The 16575-nt window shown below is 35.6% G+C and overlaps 2 protein-coding genes and 1 pseudogene across 3 annotated transcripts; 2 read left to right on the forward strand and 1 right to left on the reverse strand.

Moving 5' to 3' along the window:
• Positions 1 to 1694: 1694 nt before the first annotated feature.
• Positions 1695 to 8346, reverse strand: LOC147406216 (putative LRR receptor-like serine/threonine-protein kinase At5g63710; annotated as a pseudogene). The gene is made up of 10 exons (XR_015175715.1): positions 8205 to 8346; positions 7300 to 7347; positions 6201 to 6333; positions 5936 to 6007; positions 5067 to 5138; positions 4895 to 4960; positions 4244 to 4314; positions 4020 to 4157; positions 2705 to 3544; positions 1695 to 1884 (listed from the first exon to the last, which is right to left on the reverse strand). The product of XR_015175715.1 is annotated as a putative LRR receptor-like serine/threonine-protein kinase At5g63710 (transcript).
• A 2186-nt stretch (positions 8347 to 10532) lies between these two features.
• LOC147406217 (uncharacterized) lies at positions 10533 to 13614 on the forward strand. The gene is made up of 4 exons (XM_086432762.1): positions 10533 to 11663; positions 11930 to 12035; positions 13162 to 13274; positions 13371 to 13614. Exons 1-4 carry the CDS (start codon positions 11576 to 11578, stop codon positions 13520 to 13522), a joined length of 459 nt encoding a protein of 152 aa, XP_086288888.1. The 5' UTR covers positions 10533 to 11575; the 3' UTR covers positions 13523 to 13614.
• A 573-nt stretch (positions 13615 to 14187) lies between these two features.
• On the forward strand, positions 14188 to 15065 carry LOC147406218 (uncharacterized). The gene is made up of 3 exons (XM_086432763.1): positions 14188 to 14287; positions 14437 to 14799; positions 14886 to 15065. Exons 1-3 carry the CDS (start codon positions 14216 to 14218, stop codon positions 14925 to 14927), a joined length of 477 nt encoding a protein of 158 aa, XP_086288889.1. The 5' UTR covers positions 14188 to 14215; the 3' UTR covers positions 14928 to 15065.
• The last annotated feature ends 1510 nt before the right edge of the window (positions 15066 to 16575 follow it).

Genomic DNA, 16575 nt, shown 5'->3' on the forward strand with positions numbered 1-16575 from the left:
TAAAAAATAGAAAAAAAATTTAGAGAAGGGGTTGGAGTGCAGTGGCATTCCATTCAAGATCGATAACTGCAAACTAGGTATGACATTCGCTTATTATTTTTGTTCCTTCCTTATGAATTTGTTCTCAATGGGACCAAATTTGCCTTGGATTTGGTTTGAAGGATAATTAACCTTATATAGTTATTTAGAAAATAAATTTGAAAATTATTTTCCTTACCCCTTATAATATTTGGATCGGTGACTCCACTCCAGTACCCTTGGGGAAGGGAGCTACCTACTTCACCCCCTCCTGTTGCTCGGTCAATGGGTCTCCCAAAGCTTTGCAGATTGCAATAATGACATATGTATATCTTAAAATAAAAAAAGATTGAATTGTGTCAAATATATATATTTTGTGATTATTATGAGTTATTACTTAGGTTTATATGGTACATGTCTTGGGTTAGCGAAATAAAATTAACCATGAAAAGATTTATGGATTGGATAGGTTATGCTATCAAAATTAACCCAATGGCCTGTCAGATGCCCTACCCAATGGCCTGTCGGAAGACTTGTCCAATGTCTTGTTGGATGGCCTGCCCAATGGCTTGTTACACTACGTCATAATGCGCCAAAAACGACTGTTCAAGACAGTCGTTTTTATAAAAAACGACTGCCCCTACAGTCGTAAAAAGAGTCGGTTTAAAAGGAGTGGTTTTTTAAAAACGACTGTCCAAGACAGTCGGGAAAAAACGACTGTCAAAGACAGTCGGAAAAAACGACACTAAAATAAGAATATAGCGACGGTCAGCGACCGTCGCTATAGGGTATTTTTTTTAAAAAAAATATATATTTTACACCTGCCCCCCTTCACATGTTGCTGAATATTGGAAATACCCCTATGTTTTGACATTGATGACCTAGACCCCAACTAACAATATGAAAAGACCCAAATACCCCTCGTCTTCAACTTTCATAAATCTAACTCAAAATCATTAATGATCTCCCACTCCTGTTTCAAATCAACACTCACATTCAATTCAAACTAAAAATCACAAAGAATAATTCTGAAATATTAGACAGATATACAATCCATTAGAGGTAAACTTGTATCACCACTCTTTCAAATCAAATTCCTATTCCATCAACCTTTTGCAACACTTCTTAGTTGCTTCAACACTTGTTCGACAGCACGATCAAATGGCACCCATTACCACAAACAAAATATTATGTGGTGTCTACAATAAAATATAAGCACACTATTTTATTTTGGTTCGGAGAACAATCCAACATAAATAGGAGAGAACATAAATTATATCAGTATTGGTGCATCTACACCCACCATATTGATACATGTTTCATCTTCTTAGTCAATGATAAAGAAATTGAATTACATTCTCTTTGACCTACGAAACACCCCTCATTGGAAAAAATAGCCATTTAATCAGAGCTTGCATCTTACACAGAGTACAGGATCCTGACCTGTCAGACTTAAGCAATGACATCTTGACGAGACTTCCAAAACGTTCAATCAATTCACTCTCGAATTCTCTACGATCCTGGAAATTGGGCAAAACAGAAAAAGTAAAGAAGATGCTTTAAGGGATGTGCATACACACTATGTAACAGCAATGGCGCGTACCTTTCCCTCATAAAGGTGGTAAAACATTAGCAGGACGTAACTAGCATTTGGAGATGTCGTCTCAAGATTTCCCTTCAAAAATGTACAGCAGCAGAAAATCAAGTATTAGAAATTGATCAGCTACATTTTGTGTGTAGAACTGGCTGCTTAGATTGAACACAAAAGCAGCAAGACAAATGCAAATACCGGGTGATTAACTCGCTGAAGTACACAAAACATGAAAACAGCTAATGAATCGAGAGAGAACGGATTTGATTCAGTTCCTGCACATTTCAAACGATTATGAAATTTCAATCCAACAAATCAAAGTTGCTAACATGACATCAGTAGCTTCTTCATGGTATTACTTCTTAAGTAGATGAAAATCCATTCACTACTTATTAGTCAAAAAGCAACAGGACATTAAAACCTTAAGGCAAGAGAAAATGATGGTGAGATGGCACTATGACGAGTTTCCAATATTTTAACTAGATGCAATCGTTAAATTACAGTTTTAGCACTAACCTAGGTAATATGGCATTGTGACAACAGTGGTTAACCAAAATTTTGATTTCATCTAGCTTTGAGTAACTTTCAGTAAGCTAAAATATTGGAAAGAGAATAAAAACATAACGATGAAAGAATGCGGGAGAATATTTGATGAGTTTCTAAACGCCACAACTATCAGTTGGCCAATCAGTCATCAAACCTTTAACCCAAAATATTTGGGGTTGGCTGGATCAACCAAATGATTGATATGAAGGATTGGGACTTGTGGTTGGAGTTGGAGACAACTAAGTTTTTACATGAATTGCCACGCTGAACCGACCCTTATGTCATGATTTAGGACCAGCAGTGCAGGGGAAAAGCTCTACTTTGTTACAAAATGAAGCTATCAAAGAGAGTGATAATGCTGTACACAAAAGAAGATCCAGGCTTTAAGGGTTGGGTTTTTTGAGGAATTTGTCTTTAGCTGGGAGGCTTTGTGCTCCAACTAAGGGGCTGTTTGTAACTTTTCTTGTAGAGATTGGTCATCTCGACCTCGTGTTTGTTTTCATTAATAAAATATGTTTAATTATTTAAAGAAATAAAATAATGCCGTACATGAAAAAGGATGAGACAGACTTCAAATCACGGTGTATGATCTTCAGATTGCAGTGCTCATGTAAATACTCCAAGCCATGGGCTGTACCAAAAGCTACACGTTTCCTTGTGGGCCAGTCCGGACCTCTCTCCCCTGGTTTTAAATCTGTAGGAAGGATCGAAAAGTTACTTAGATTAATGCTGAAGTATACTAACCCTAGAATAAATACAACTTCCTCATAGGATGTAAGATATGTCAAAGTTACAAAACTGAAATGATAGAAAATAAATGTTGATCACTTGATTATGATACATGTTGTCGTCGAGGAGGTAAGGCAATACAAAATCGAAAGAAAATGAAGAAACTCTGTGCACACTGGTTTTCTCATTGATGTAAATCAAGAAGCATAGATTGAAGAGAATGATATATTAGGGATTTTTAATTTGTTTAGGTTATATTATAATTTTGGTTCTTTGTTAGATTTGATGGTTAAGATTTGTGACCATCAATGCTACTTATAGCTTATGAAGGAGATACCTCTTAAGCGATATGCAACACTGAAATTTTGCATGAATGGATAAACAAGAATTCTCTCTGATGAGGTTGTACAGAACCCAATCAACTGCAGAAGATTGCGATGAACTGCTACACTTATTAGCTCAACTTCCCTTTGGAATGCAGCCTCTCCACCAGACGTTTGACAGCAACCTTTGTATTGTCTAAGAGAACACCTATGTAAACTTTTCCAAAGCCCCCTTGCCCAATAACGTTATTCTCACTGAAATTTTCTGTTGCAATTTGGAGCTGTCGCAATGAAAATTTTCTCAATTGTCCAAAGAAAATTTTGCATTCGTCTTCACCTGTTATATAAAACGCAGAGGTTTAGGGAAAAAAAAAGTATGGAAACATCATAATGGACTAATTTAGAAGTAATATTGTGAAAATGCAGTTAATATAATATAAAATTTTCACCCGACACTTCCTTAATTCAAAAAAAAAAAAAAAAACCCCACTAAAGTTGACTAGAAAACCCATAACATGAAGTTTTTCCAATTTGTAGCACATGAATTAATGCCCACTCAATATTTTGCTCCGTTGTGCGTATTTCTCCATTAATTCTTTTTTATTTACAGGAACAATCAAGGCATAATTCAAAATAAAGAATTTTTTATATGAGTTCCTCAGAACTAGGGAGCAATAGAGCAGCCACAACTATGTTTTAGAGTGATACGAAATATTTAAAAAACAACTAAAGAAAAGATTTATCAAAAAACAAAAAAAAACTAACGAAAACATTTTCAAGTAATGAAAAATGCAATTCATAGACCAAATTACCAGCAACGTCAACAAAGACATCACACTTTTCGTGCACTTGACGGTATAGATATACAAAGATGGCCCCAATTATCAGAAGAAGCACAACACCTCCCACAGCACCAACTACAACTCCGAGTTTCGACTTGCTAATTGAAGCTAAAATCACATAAATTAATTAAGAACTCATTCATACTAGTAGGAAAAAAGGGATGGATATCCGATAATGGAGGAAAAATGTAAACCTGGTACAGATAAGCTTGAGACACAAGGTTGCTGCAAACTAGAGCCACAGTCAAGACGAGTTCCCATAAAACTGACACAATACCCTTGTCAATAATTGAGTGTAATATAATATAATAGATTCATATCTAACAATTTTGAGTTGTCTCATGTTGGCACATCATGAAAAAACAACTTTCATGCTTGGTAGAGTGTCTTTTGAACCTTCCACAAACACAGGCAGGCAACAAAAGTCAACTTGAGCAATTATCAATAACCAGTCTCTAGTTAATGATTTCGCCAACAAACTCCTCCTCTGCTTCAGAAAAACAGAGCAGCAGAGGTCTTTGGTTAGTTCCTTTTTCTATTTTGGGGGTTACCTTGCATGCGCGCTCCCACACGTGTGTGTGTGTGTGTGTGTGTGTGTGTGTTTTGCCTTTTTTGCTTGCTAATGACATTTATTATTTTTTCAAAGAAATTATTGTAATGTATCACTCAACGAAGGACCATATAGCTGACCACTAAACTCAGGTCCATACCATCATGATAATAGCAATGAGAACATCACACTCTTAACATGTAAGCATTCACATGTGCTTATTGATTAAGAACACATTTAACATAACTTTAATAAAAATAAAATGACATTAAAAAGAGATGTGTAACAAATTTACTTAAACATTGAAACTGAAAACAGTTGTGTTGGTATTCTCCCAATAAAGCTGTTGGATGAAAGATCCCTGTGAGCATTAAAACTCATAATTACTACGAATGCAAGAATATTGCACAAGAGGAGCAACGATTAAACAAGACCGACGGTAAGATAGAAGGTACACAGTTTCTTACAATTCCACTAATCCAGAAATATTTGTGATTGAATCAGGAATAGATCCACTTAAGTTGTTCCCACTTATTACCCTGGATTAAAAGCAATATTGAACTTTAAACCAGAAAGAAACTGAAATATACAGTAAAAATTGAAGAGCGAAGAATTAGCCTCGCTAACACTTGCAATAGCATTCACGTAGGTTCAAGATTACATAAATCCGTTCAATGGCTTATAACAGCACAGGAGATAACAAAGGAGCCAACTATACTTAACATAAAGCCCGTAAAGACAACTAGACGGTAACTTGATCCTCCTAGATCATTTATTGAACTAGAAAATAGGTATCAAATTTTCCCGGCATGGATAGATTCAGAGAGTGACTAACTTTGGATAGGGCCTTTGTAAGACTATTTGCAACATGTTCCCTTGAATTCTTGTAGACTATAAATTGGTGACTTCAACAAGTCAAATGACAATCCACTCCAAAACTTTCCTATAACACGTCTAGAATTATCCTAGCTCTACTCTTGACACATGCGACAAACTCTTGGAGTTTTCTATATTCTTTGGTTAATGATAATAAAAAGGGAAAAAAAGGAGAGAAAAATTATCTATCAAACGGTTATGCTAGTAGCTATGCAGGTGAAGTTTAGCTAAATTTCCTTAATGGGTCGTGGAAATGTAAGAGATTTTAAGGGACCAAACTACCATCAACATAAAACCAAAAGTCAAACAGACACTATATTACATTCTCTTATATATTCACTTAAGTTTTCTTAACTAAATTTACTCAGTTAGAAAAAAGTATCTTCCGCTAAGTACAAGAATATTGACTAAATACAACCCATAATATAAGAAATGCTACTACATCAGGAAGAGAACTTACAAGCTAACCAAGAACTTCAGTTTGGTAATTGAAGGTGAAAGAGTTCCAGAAAATCCCTTTGATGCCAAACTCCTGCAAATGGGGCATTCAGAAACTAAATGTACTGTAAAATATGCACAAATTGAGACCATAAAGGTAATAGGCAATGTCAATTAAATATGAATGGGAGATGCAACCATTGTCATCCACTTGCCAGCAAGCTTACTGAATGTTGGAATCATGAATGCTTTTGAAATTAATATGGAAGTAAGAAGGATGCACTTACAGGGCTATGACATTTCCATTCCTACAAGTGACATAAGACCAGCTAAAGCATGGGCTTACAAAGTTAACATTCCAATCAGTAATTCTCTTATTTGAATCATTTATGGCTTTTAAAAGCTCAATTAAAGCTTCACCTGAAACATTAGCAAACAAGAAAAAAAATACAACACTATCCATCAAGTAGAGTCAAAATGTCTAACAGGATGGATATGTAATAAATAGGCAGTTATGACTATCATTGCTTTTGGTGCAAGTGAAAACTATAATATGAAATGTTTTTTAATCTGAAGTATATTTTAAGGAGGCCTTTTGAGCTTTCTTAGATATTTCCATGGTTATAGGTATGAAAAATATACGAGCAGGACTAGACAAGGTAATGGAAAATTGTGATGTCTGATCATAGATGATGTGATGTGAGTGTTATGAGATATCAAGGTTACTATCCGAATGACTAAGAAGACATTATTTCTCTCTTCCCCTCCCTTCTGTCAAATTTCAAAAACATTGTGGGCATGAGATTGTTATGTTACTCAATTATTAAGAAGTTTTACTTGCTAAAATCATTTCTGGGAATGTATTCTATTTAACTATTATACTAGTTATCTTATTTCCTCTGAATGCATTCATGACAGGAAAATATTGGCAGAAGGTTGCTGATGAATGCAGAAGAAAACCATATGCCATAACCCTCGTTGACAAAAATGCACCAAATGAAGAAGTCTGGAGGCAGGTAACATTTTGCCTCTCCTGTGTGAATTCGCATGTGTTGATTGGTACCAAAAGATTGGTGATGGCCATTTTTTTCTTTTCATGAAACAGGATTTGGAAGTAAAAAATCACAAATCCATTACTCCGAATCTAAAAGTGAAGGATGATATTAAGAATATAATTAGTATTTAAAAAATGTTTGCAAACTTCTATAGTTTGGTACTTTAGTTACTACAAAAGTTTATTAGTCTTTATTAGGAGAAATGTCCTACATTTAAACCAAATGAACAAAGTCAATAAGAACATGGAGAAAATCCAACCAACCCATGAAAATGTCCTACATTTTGAAATAGTTATCTTTGACATTTGGGAAGTGTAATTGGGCAGCATACCTAATGTCTTCTTTTGCTCCTTATCAATGGTGTCAACAGTCCTTAGGCCTATCAATAAGAACAAAAATGTACAAAACAAATAACTAAGCTCACATCCTGGAGAAAAAGGTGGTCAAAATAAAAACTGAAAAAAATAAATAAATAAAAACAACACCACAATATCCACTGTCACATTGTATATTTTTTATTCATATAGTTTCCCGTTTATCCTTTCTCGGCAATCAAGTTCAAACAAGATAGACCATATATCTACCATGGTAACAAGGATACACCGGGGAAGGTTGTTTGGATGTATAGGTAGAAATCCGCCATCAGGTTGCAGGTTTAAGAAAAATGTTCTCAGCAGAAGTCTTCCAGGAAAAGAAAATTCAAGGAACCAAATCTCTAAGGCCAAATCAAAGAAAAAATAAAAGCAGAAATAGATATAAACTGACTGACAGCAGAAAACTACCAGAAACAATCAGCGATGATCTCCTCCTCCATTAAGAACCAGATTGCTCAGAGTCCTGAAAAGTAACCAGACATCACAAGGTATAATATTTGTGAATTACATACTGAAAAGTGAAAGCATCAAACAGAAAACCTATGAACATCATCACAATACAATAAGATTCTAAGTTATTTTGATTAGATTATTAAGTCAGAAACTAACATGTAAATCTAGTTTGAGTTTTTCAGATGTAACAACTACCAACCACGCCCTGGATTGAAAAACCTAGCATCTAACAGATTTTCCACTTGAAATGCATGAAATCGAAATCTTGACACTTGAAATCTCGATTCACTTGAAATAGATGTTTATTCACTTTTTTTTTTTTGGTAAGTAATGTTTATTCACTTTCAAAGGTTCCAAATCCAAAAATTATAACAAAAACATGAAGAAACAGAAAGAAACCCTAACTGACCTTGAGATCTGATTTCAGTCGATGGAGTTTCTGAAACCGAACTTGCAAGTAAAAACAGGCTGCCTTCTATTCCCTTGGATAGGGTTTGAACTTGACCATCAAGGATCTGAGTCTCCGGATGAATCAAAGGGATTGTAACCATTTTATGAGGAAAGTTCTTGAGTTTGATCTGGCAAAAACATGGAGAACTTGAAGGTGAAGGCCAGATCGAGGAGGTTTCGAAGCTATGGGGATCTTCAGAGCTAGATTTCCAACAAGGATTCGAACGAAAGGACAAGGATCCACAAACCCTAGATCTGGAATGCTGTGGAGAGAGAGTGCGTGCGAGAGACAGATACATACATAGAGTGTGAGAGAACGCGAGAGCGAGGACGAGTGAACGAGAGACCGAGGACGAGTGAACGAGAGTTGAGGGCGAGAGAGAGAGAGAGTGTGTGAACGAGAGACCAGAGACAGAGAGTCGTTTTTCTCTCTCTTTTAGAATGGCTATTGGCACCCCAACTTTTACTTCTTCCGTAGAAACGACGGTTAAACGACAGATTAAAACTGTCGCAATTAACGACAGTCTTAAGCAGTCGTTTTTAGCGCAATTACGGTGTCGCGAAAAACGCAATATGACGTAGTGTTAGATGATGGCCTGCCCAATGTCTAGTCGGATTGCCTGCCCAATGGCTTGTCGCATGACCTGTCTAATGGCCTATTGGATGGCCTATCCAATGGCCTGTCGGATGTTTGTTTACTTGGGGTATAAGTAGTAATAGCTGGCTTACCAATATTATATATTTTTGGAAATTTTGAAAATAATGAGGATAAACTTGGAATGTAAAATCTCATTCTCTTATCTTACCTCCTCGTATCTCCATTTTTGGAGATTATCAAATATGACATTTTTTACTTTCTCTTCCCTCCACTTTTCTTCTCTTCTCTCCCCACTTAACAATCCAAATAGGAGAAAGGAAAAGAAAATTACATATTTTCTCTTCTCTTCTTTTATCTTCTCTCAATCTAAATAGACTGTAAAGAAAACCTCACATTTGTTACAGTCTTTATAGTATTTTTTTTTTACATTAATTTTTGAATTTAGGTGTTGAAAGAAGTTATGGATAAGAGTTGGATGAAAAAGTCGAGGTAAACTCAAATACTTATTATCCATTGTCAATGTTTACAAGTCAATGAGATTTATTTTTTAAAGTTCCCTTACATTATTTTCTAATGTAGGGTCAGTAGCGAATATATAAACAGTGTTGATAAATTCCTCGACTTCGCATTTACCAATACATCAACCGACCTCATCTCATGTGCATGTAGGAAATGTGTCAACTTTAAGCTCTTGAAATGGGATGTTGTCCAAGAGCATCTCATCATTTATGGAATTATGGAGCATTACACGCTATGGAAATATCACGGGAAAACTTTTTCCACATCCACACCCACTATTCCATGTGATAATGATCCAGCTGGTGTTGATATGAATGGAATGTTGCATGATGCTTTTGGTATGTCGGGTATAGATAATGATGTACCTGATGGAACAAGTAACTCTACACAAGGCCGCAATGCCGAAGCAGAAAACTTTTTCAGGTTGCTTCAAGATGCAGATAGAGAGTTATATCCCGAATGTATCAAGTGCACAAAACTCTCTTTTATTGTTCGACTATATCACATAAAGTGTTTGTCTGTATGGAGTAACAAGTCCTTCGACATGTTGCTTACACTTTTGAAGGAGGCATTATCCGAGGGAGAGTTGTTGCCAAAGTCTTTTTATGATGCGAAGAAGATCATTAGGGACTTGGGACTTAATTATAATAAAATTGATGCATGCCCAAATGACTGTCTGTTATATTGGAAGGACACAGCCAATGACCAATTATGCAAGGTGTGCGGTACTTCGAGATGGTAGCAAGTTGAACATAAAGAGAATTATGAGAACATTTATCCAAGGACAAAAGAAAGAAAAATTCCTGCTAAAATGTTGCGTTATTTTCCATTGGTTCCAAGGCTTCAAAGGTTATTCATGTCATCGAAGACTGCATCATTCATGCGATGGCATGACGAGAATCGGATCAAAGATGGGTCTTTGAGGCATCCAGCTGACTCTCTTGCTTGGAAAGATTTTGACATTAAACATCGATCATTCTCTTTAGACAATCGCAATGTTAGACTTGGGTTAGCAACCGATGGCTTTAATTCATTTAGGACGATGAGTATTTCTCATAGTACATGGCCTGTCATTTTAACAGTATACAACTTACCACCATGGATGTGCATGAAAACGCCTTATCTCATGTTATCATTATTGATTTCAGGTCTTTATGGACCCGACAATGATATCGACGTGTATTTACAACCATTGATAGATGACTTGAGACAATTGTGGGAGTTTGGCGTGGACACATATGATGCACATAGCAATCAAACCTTTCAAATGAAAGCTGCACTATTATGGACTATTAGCGACTTTCCAGGATACGCTATGTTGTCTGGATGGAGCACTAAAGGGCGTCTTGCTTGTCCTTGTTGCAATAAGGGCACTTGCTCTCGACGTTTGAAACATGGTAGAAAATTTTGTTACCTAGGTCATCATCGATTTCTACCGATTGATCATAGGTTTAGATTTGACAAGAGATGTTTCGACAGAGAACAAGAATATCGAATTATGCCAATCCCGCCATCTGGTTATGAGGTTTTGGAACAAGTAGAGGGCATGAACATCACGTTCGGGAAGATTTCTAAGGTTGCAAAAGGTCACAAGAGAAGGCAAGAAGATGATACGAGAGATTTTTACAATTGGAAGAAGAAAAGTATTTTCTTTGACTTACCTTATTGGAAACACAACCTGTTGCGGCATAGTTTGGATGTCATGCACATTGAAAAAAATGTGTGTGATAATATCATTGGGACTTTGTTAAACATCGAAGGAAAGACAAAGGATAATTTGAAGGCTCGTTTAGATTTGCAAGAAATAAAAATACGAAATAAATTTCATCCAATTAGTATGGGAAATAAGACATATTATCCCCCCGCGTGTTTTACAATGAGCAATATTGAAAACGAGAAATTTTGTAATGTGTTGAAGAATGTTAAGGTTCCAGATGGTTATGCAGTGAATATTTCGCGATGTGTACACCCCAAAAAACGTAAGATTTCAGGACTCAAGAGTCATGATTGTCATGTGTTGATGCAACAACTACTCCCGATAGCCTTGCGAGGTACATTGGTTAAGCATGTGAGCGCAAACCTAATTGAGTTGTGCACATTTTTTAGGGAGTTGTGTTCTAAGGTTGCAACGGTAGATGACTTTGAAAGGTTGCAGTCTCGGATTGTACTAACATTATGTCATTTAGAGAGGATTTTTCCCCCAGCGTTCTTTGATGTTATGGTGCATTTACCCGTTCATTTGGCTACTGAGGCACGAATCGCTGGACCAGTACATTATCGATGGATGTACCCTATCGAAAGGTATGCATTAATTTTTGTATTCTTTTTGTTTTAGTTTCACATACACCACACTATTCAATCTCATAGTCAAATTATCTCAATGCATGGTCATAGGTACCTTCTCACACTTAAATCATATGTACATAATCGAAGTCGACCAGAAGGTTCCATCGCAGAAGGGTACCTCACAGAAGAATGTTTAACATTTAGCTCGAGGTACTTTGATAGTGTGGAGATAAGGTTTAATCGACCAATAAGAAATTATGATTTTGGTAACACTATCTCAGGTCGACCGTTGGGGAAAGAACAAGTGTTTACTCTAGATGAAATATCATGGAGACAAGCAAATCGATACATGCTCTTCAACTCTGAGACACTTGTCCCATACTTCGAGTAAGAATGCATATTTATTTGAAGTTTTACTATGCATGTTGAATGTAATATATCCATAGTTAATCATATCTCTTAAACTCAAACATATACAGAAAACACAAAAATGAACTGAAGCAGAAGCATCGTCGGGTTAGTCGTTTTGAAATTGATAGGCTTCATGCCAAAGAATTTGATGATTGGTTTTTTAACAAGTCCTCCCATTCAGAGAATTTTGCATTTTCAGATGAAGTTAGGAAATTAGCAAAGGGTCCTGATCGTGTTGCAAAAAGATTCAATACGTACATCATTAATGGGTTCAGATTTCGCACGAAAGGTAGTGAAAGTAAGAGAAAAACTCAAAATAACGGAGTTATCGTAGTTGCTAATACATCAAGTTTCGCAAGTGTTAGTGGTAGAAGCCTAATTCAAGAAGACATTACCTATTATGGTGTATTGACCGATATCATAGAGCTCAATTATTATGGATGGAAGCGTATTGTATTGTTTAAGTGTGAGTGGGTTGATGTTAGAAGAGGAATAAAAAAAGATGACTTGGGGTTTACGCTCGTGAATTTCACATACTTATCAAATACTGGAGCAAATGTTTACGATGAACCATTTGTACTAGCATCTCAAGCCACACAAGTATTCTATGTCAAGGACTCCATGGATTCAAACTGGTATACTGCTATACAATCAAAACCAAGAGACTTGTTTGAAATGGGAGGAAATGGTACAGTAGAGGATATCGATGATTACTTGCAAAGCTTGCCTTGCAATGATCAAAATATGATGGATACTTTGATCGCCTCTGATGATAACGTAACATGGGATAAGTCAGATATGCCAGGAATAACGATCAATGCATTCTAATTATTACAACACCTTTAACTGCCACAGATGAAATTAGGGAGGATGACATTGACGAGTCAGATTTTAATAGTATTGATGGGGATGAGTTGGAGTCCAGTGATGCTGTTTGAAATTATTCATGTACAATGATGCAATTCCAAGTTCAATATATCATTTGACATAGATAATTCAAAAAACTCATTGGTAAATTTTTGAATTAACCATTATCATTAACTTAATAACATTTCTTATAAGTTTTTAAAATAACTAATCATTTTTTTTATCTTTATTATAGGATGCATCGTCATGATTCACAACCTCCCCAACATGGGGATGAGACGGTAAATTTGGGGCCCACACAGATCGACACGACTGTACCTTCCGATCAAGCATCTGATTCAACATCCAGTAAGATGGAGTAATTGTTTTTAAGATTTTGCATTCATGTATGTATATGTAAGTTAATTGAATGATAATCAATTTTTTGTACATGATTTTCTACAGGGTCTACCAAGACGCATAAAAAACGTGTGCGGGGCAATACACGTCTTGAATCACTTTGGAACATTGGCCCACAGGATTTAAAAACACGTGTTCGAAAAATAACTACAAGCAGCCTATTGGCAATGGGGCCAAGTTACTTGGGCAGTTCTTAGGTACCGCGGTACGGAAGCCACGGTTCATATCTTTCATGTTTTCAGATTGGAGGCGAGTGCCAATTGAAGCTAAAGAGAATATTTGGCAAACTGTTCAGGTAATCTGAAAAATAAATCAATTAAACTACATCGACTATTTATATTTATCCATAAACTTTACTCCTATGCTTTTTTTAAATATGATGTAGGGGGTTTTTGATATCGATGCCAACTTGAAGAGTTGGGTTCTTGAATCCTTCAATAAAAAATGGAAAGACCGCAAATCCCTCTTGAAAAAAAATACTATTTAGACTTTGTGGGTGCTCCAGATGAGGCAAAAAAGAACCTCCCACCTTTTATGGATCAAGTAGAGTGGGATTGGCTTGTTCAATTTTGGGAAAGCGAAGTTGGTAAGGTATGAGTAACAACCATAGTTACATATAAATTCATTTAATTAAATATTGGTAAGGTTTGAATATTATCTAATTTTTTATGGTTTATTTTGTAGATGCGTGAAAGGAAAAATAAAGCCAATCGTAAGAACCAAAAAATGCACCACACATCTGGCACAAGAGTTTCGCAAGAAAATTCGATGAGGAGGTAAAATCAAATAATCATTGAGCCTATTTAGTACAAGATTGCAATAATATTTATTGACTTATTATGCTTTACTTGTTAATAGACAGAAAATAACAATGGGTAGAACCATCCCGGATGCAAATGTTCATAGTAACCCACACAAGAAAGGACCAGACCTTCATAGATGCAGAGACAACGAAAGTTATTGTAAGTATATATTTCCAATCTATTCTATTAGAAAATTTATGTATCAAAATTATCTATCTTATAAAAATGTTTTTAAGTTACAATAATTTTTTTATGTCTTTTTTTTTTTCTAAATCATGTACGTGTTGATTGTATTTAATTTATTTTAGGATGAGATGAGACAAAAAGAGAATGAGTCCCAATTGTCAGATAGTTCCCAAAGCAATACAGGTAGGAACGACATCTTCTCTCAAGTCATGGGAGAAGATGGTCATGGTCGTGTCAGGCAGATGGGGTTGGGAGTGAGACCCTCAGCGTTTTTCGGACTCCAACCGACCCGTCAAGAGTGTATCTCACAGGCCGTTGAGGCAAATCGTCGTGCTGATGAGGCATGCCGAGAAGCCGCTGCAACACGTCGAGAGATGAATGAATTTCAGACAAACATGTTGATGCAATTTGAAGCACTGATGTCATTTATGAGTCAGCAACTTGGCCGTACTGTAAATATGGCTGAAGTACTTCGTGGTACACAGGTAATAATTTGTTATTCCGCCTTCTTAAACAAAAAAGTTTTAATTGTATTTTCTTGTACTAATAGTTAAAATAATATTGTTTGTAGGCTTCCAATGGCAACGATCCACAAACCTTTGTTGAGCAGTAATAGTTTGATCTGCAAGTTTTTTTGACAATGATCGGTGATCAGTTTTTTGTTTTGCAAGTTTTATTACTAGCAACAACTTGAGAAACAACTTTTTGTTAAATAGATATCAATGATCAAGTTTTTGTTTTTCAAGTTTTGTTAATAGTAATAGTTTGATCCATGAACTTTTATTTATCAGGTCAGAATGATCAATTTTTTGTATTGCAACTTTCATTAGTGATAGTTGAAAATGTTACAATTGTTCAGTTCCATGTAAAGATAAAAATTAGACAAAAACTTGATCTTAAATGTGTGTATCGTTTCTTATATATATGGATTGATATCTAACACTTATTTGGTCAAACTTTTTTAACTCTTTGCATGTATTAGGTAAAACCTTTTTTAACTCTACATGTATTAGGTAAAACCTTTTTAACTCCGCCAATGTAAAATTAACGTTTTACATTGCCGGTCCCAAGCCCGGATAAAGGAGGAGGGAGAAGTTATGCCATTGATTCATTACTATGAGTTTATTTGCACATGCTATATTAACTTTTCTATCTTTCTTTTTTTTTTATAATTTTGTAGTAATGTGTGTTCTCTTTAGGTTGATGCATTTGATAAACTTCAAATTGACTTCTCTTTGTATGTAGGGTATTGTTAGATTTGGTATCGATCTTGTGGCAATGGTGTGTTTGTGCATGTTGCTTATATGTTATATTAGATTTTTTTATAAAACTTTCATACTACATTTTTATTTCTTTCTTGTATTGGTTTTAAGTTTTGAGTTTTATTTAACATGATAGGGAAATTGAGCTATTGCTGAAATTCAGTTTGCAGATTATATTTTTCCGACTTTTGATCAGGCATGCTCTCTGAAATTGAATTCTCTCATGCTCACACATTTTTGCATCTTGTTGATATAATTTCTACTCTGTAGATTGTCAATAAAAGTGATGTTTTATTAACTTCTAAGCACATATCTATATGCCATCCAGATTAACAGGAATCTAGTTAGATCCTTACTAAACAAACATCTGTTGTAAGACTTTGATGATGATGGTGGTGATGGTTAGGAGGTCCTTAACTCTCTTTAACTGCCTTCACATTCTTACTTTTCAAAGAAACATGATATGTATGCTTAGAGATACTATGCACAAATGTGTGCCAAACACATGAACATACAAACACACACAATTACAAAATGGGCAAAAGGTGGATTAATTAGGAAATCAACTCAACTTCGGGCAGCCAAAAAAATTTTAAAGACCTTATGCCAGGTTAGATCAGATAATCTAGAGACCCAATTCTGCACCTAACACTCAACTACTGAGATATCTACCTTCCTAGAGAATGGCTGATAAGGTCTATAAGATTTGAAGGGGATGGGACTGATATGGGTTGGGTTCATGAGAGAGCGAGTTTTGGTTAATATGGAAGATAGGCTGGATGGATGCTTGAGGATACCAAACCTTAAGGAAAGTGGAGTAGATGATTATTTGTAAAGTGGAGGGTGGCACATGGCAGATCATCTACTCACTCTTGCTCTATGCTGAGATGGTAGGGGTTAGATGGGATGCTTGTGAGAGAAATGTATTTCACTTTGAAGCAGTCATGCAATTCTTTAGAAGTAACAAGATCTGTTGGCATTATTTACGCATATAGCATT

The sequence above is a fragment of the Akebia trifoliata genome, chromosome 3 (assembly GCF_017979445.1).
Source record: "Akebia trifoliata isolate Shusen 1 chromosome 3, ASM1797944v1, whole genome shotgun sequence".
NCBI classification, from domain to species: Eukaryota; Viridiplantae; Streptophyta; class Magnoliopsida; order Ranunculales; family Lardizabalaceae; genus Akebia; species Akebia trifoliata.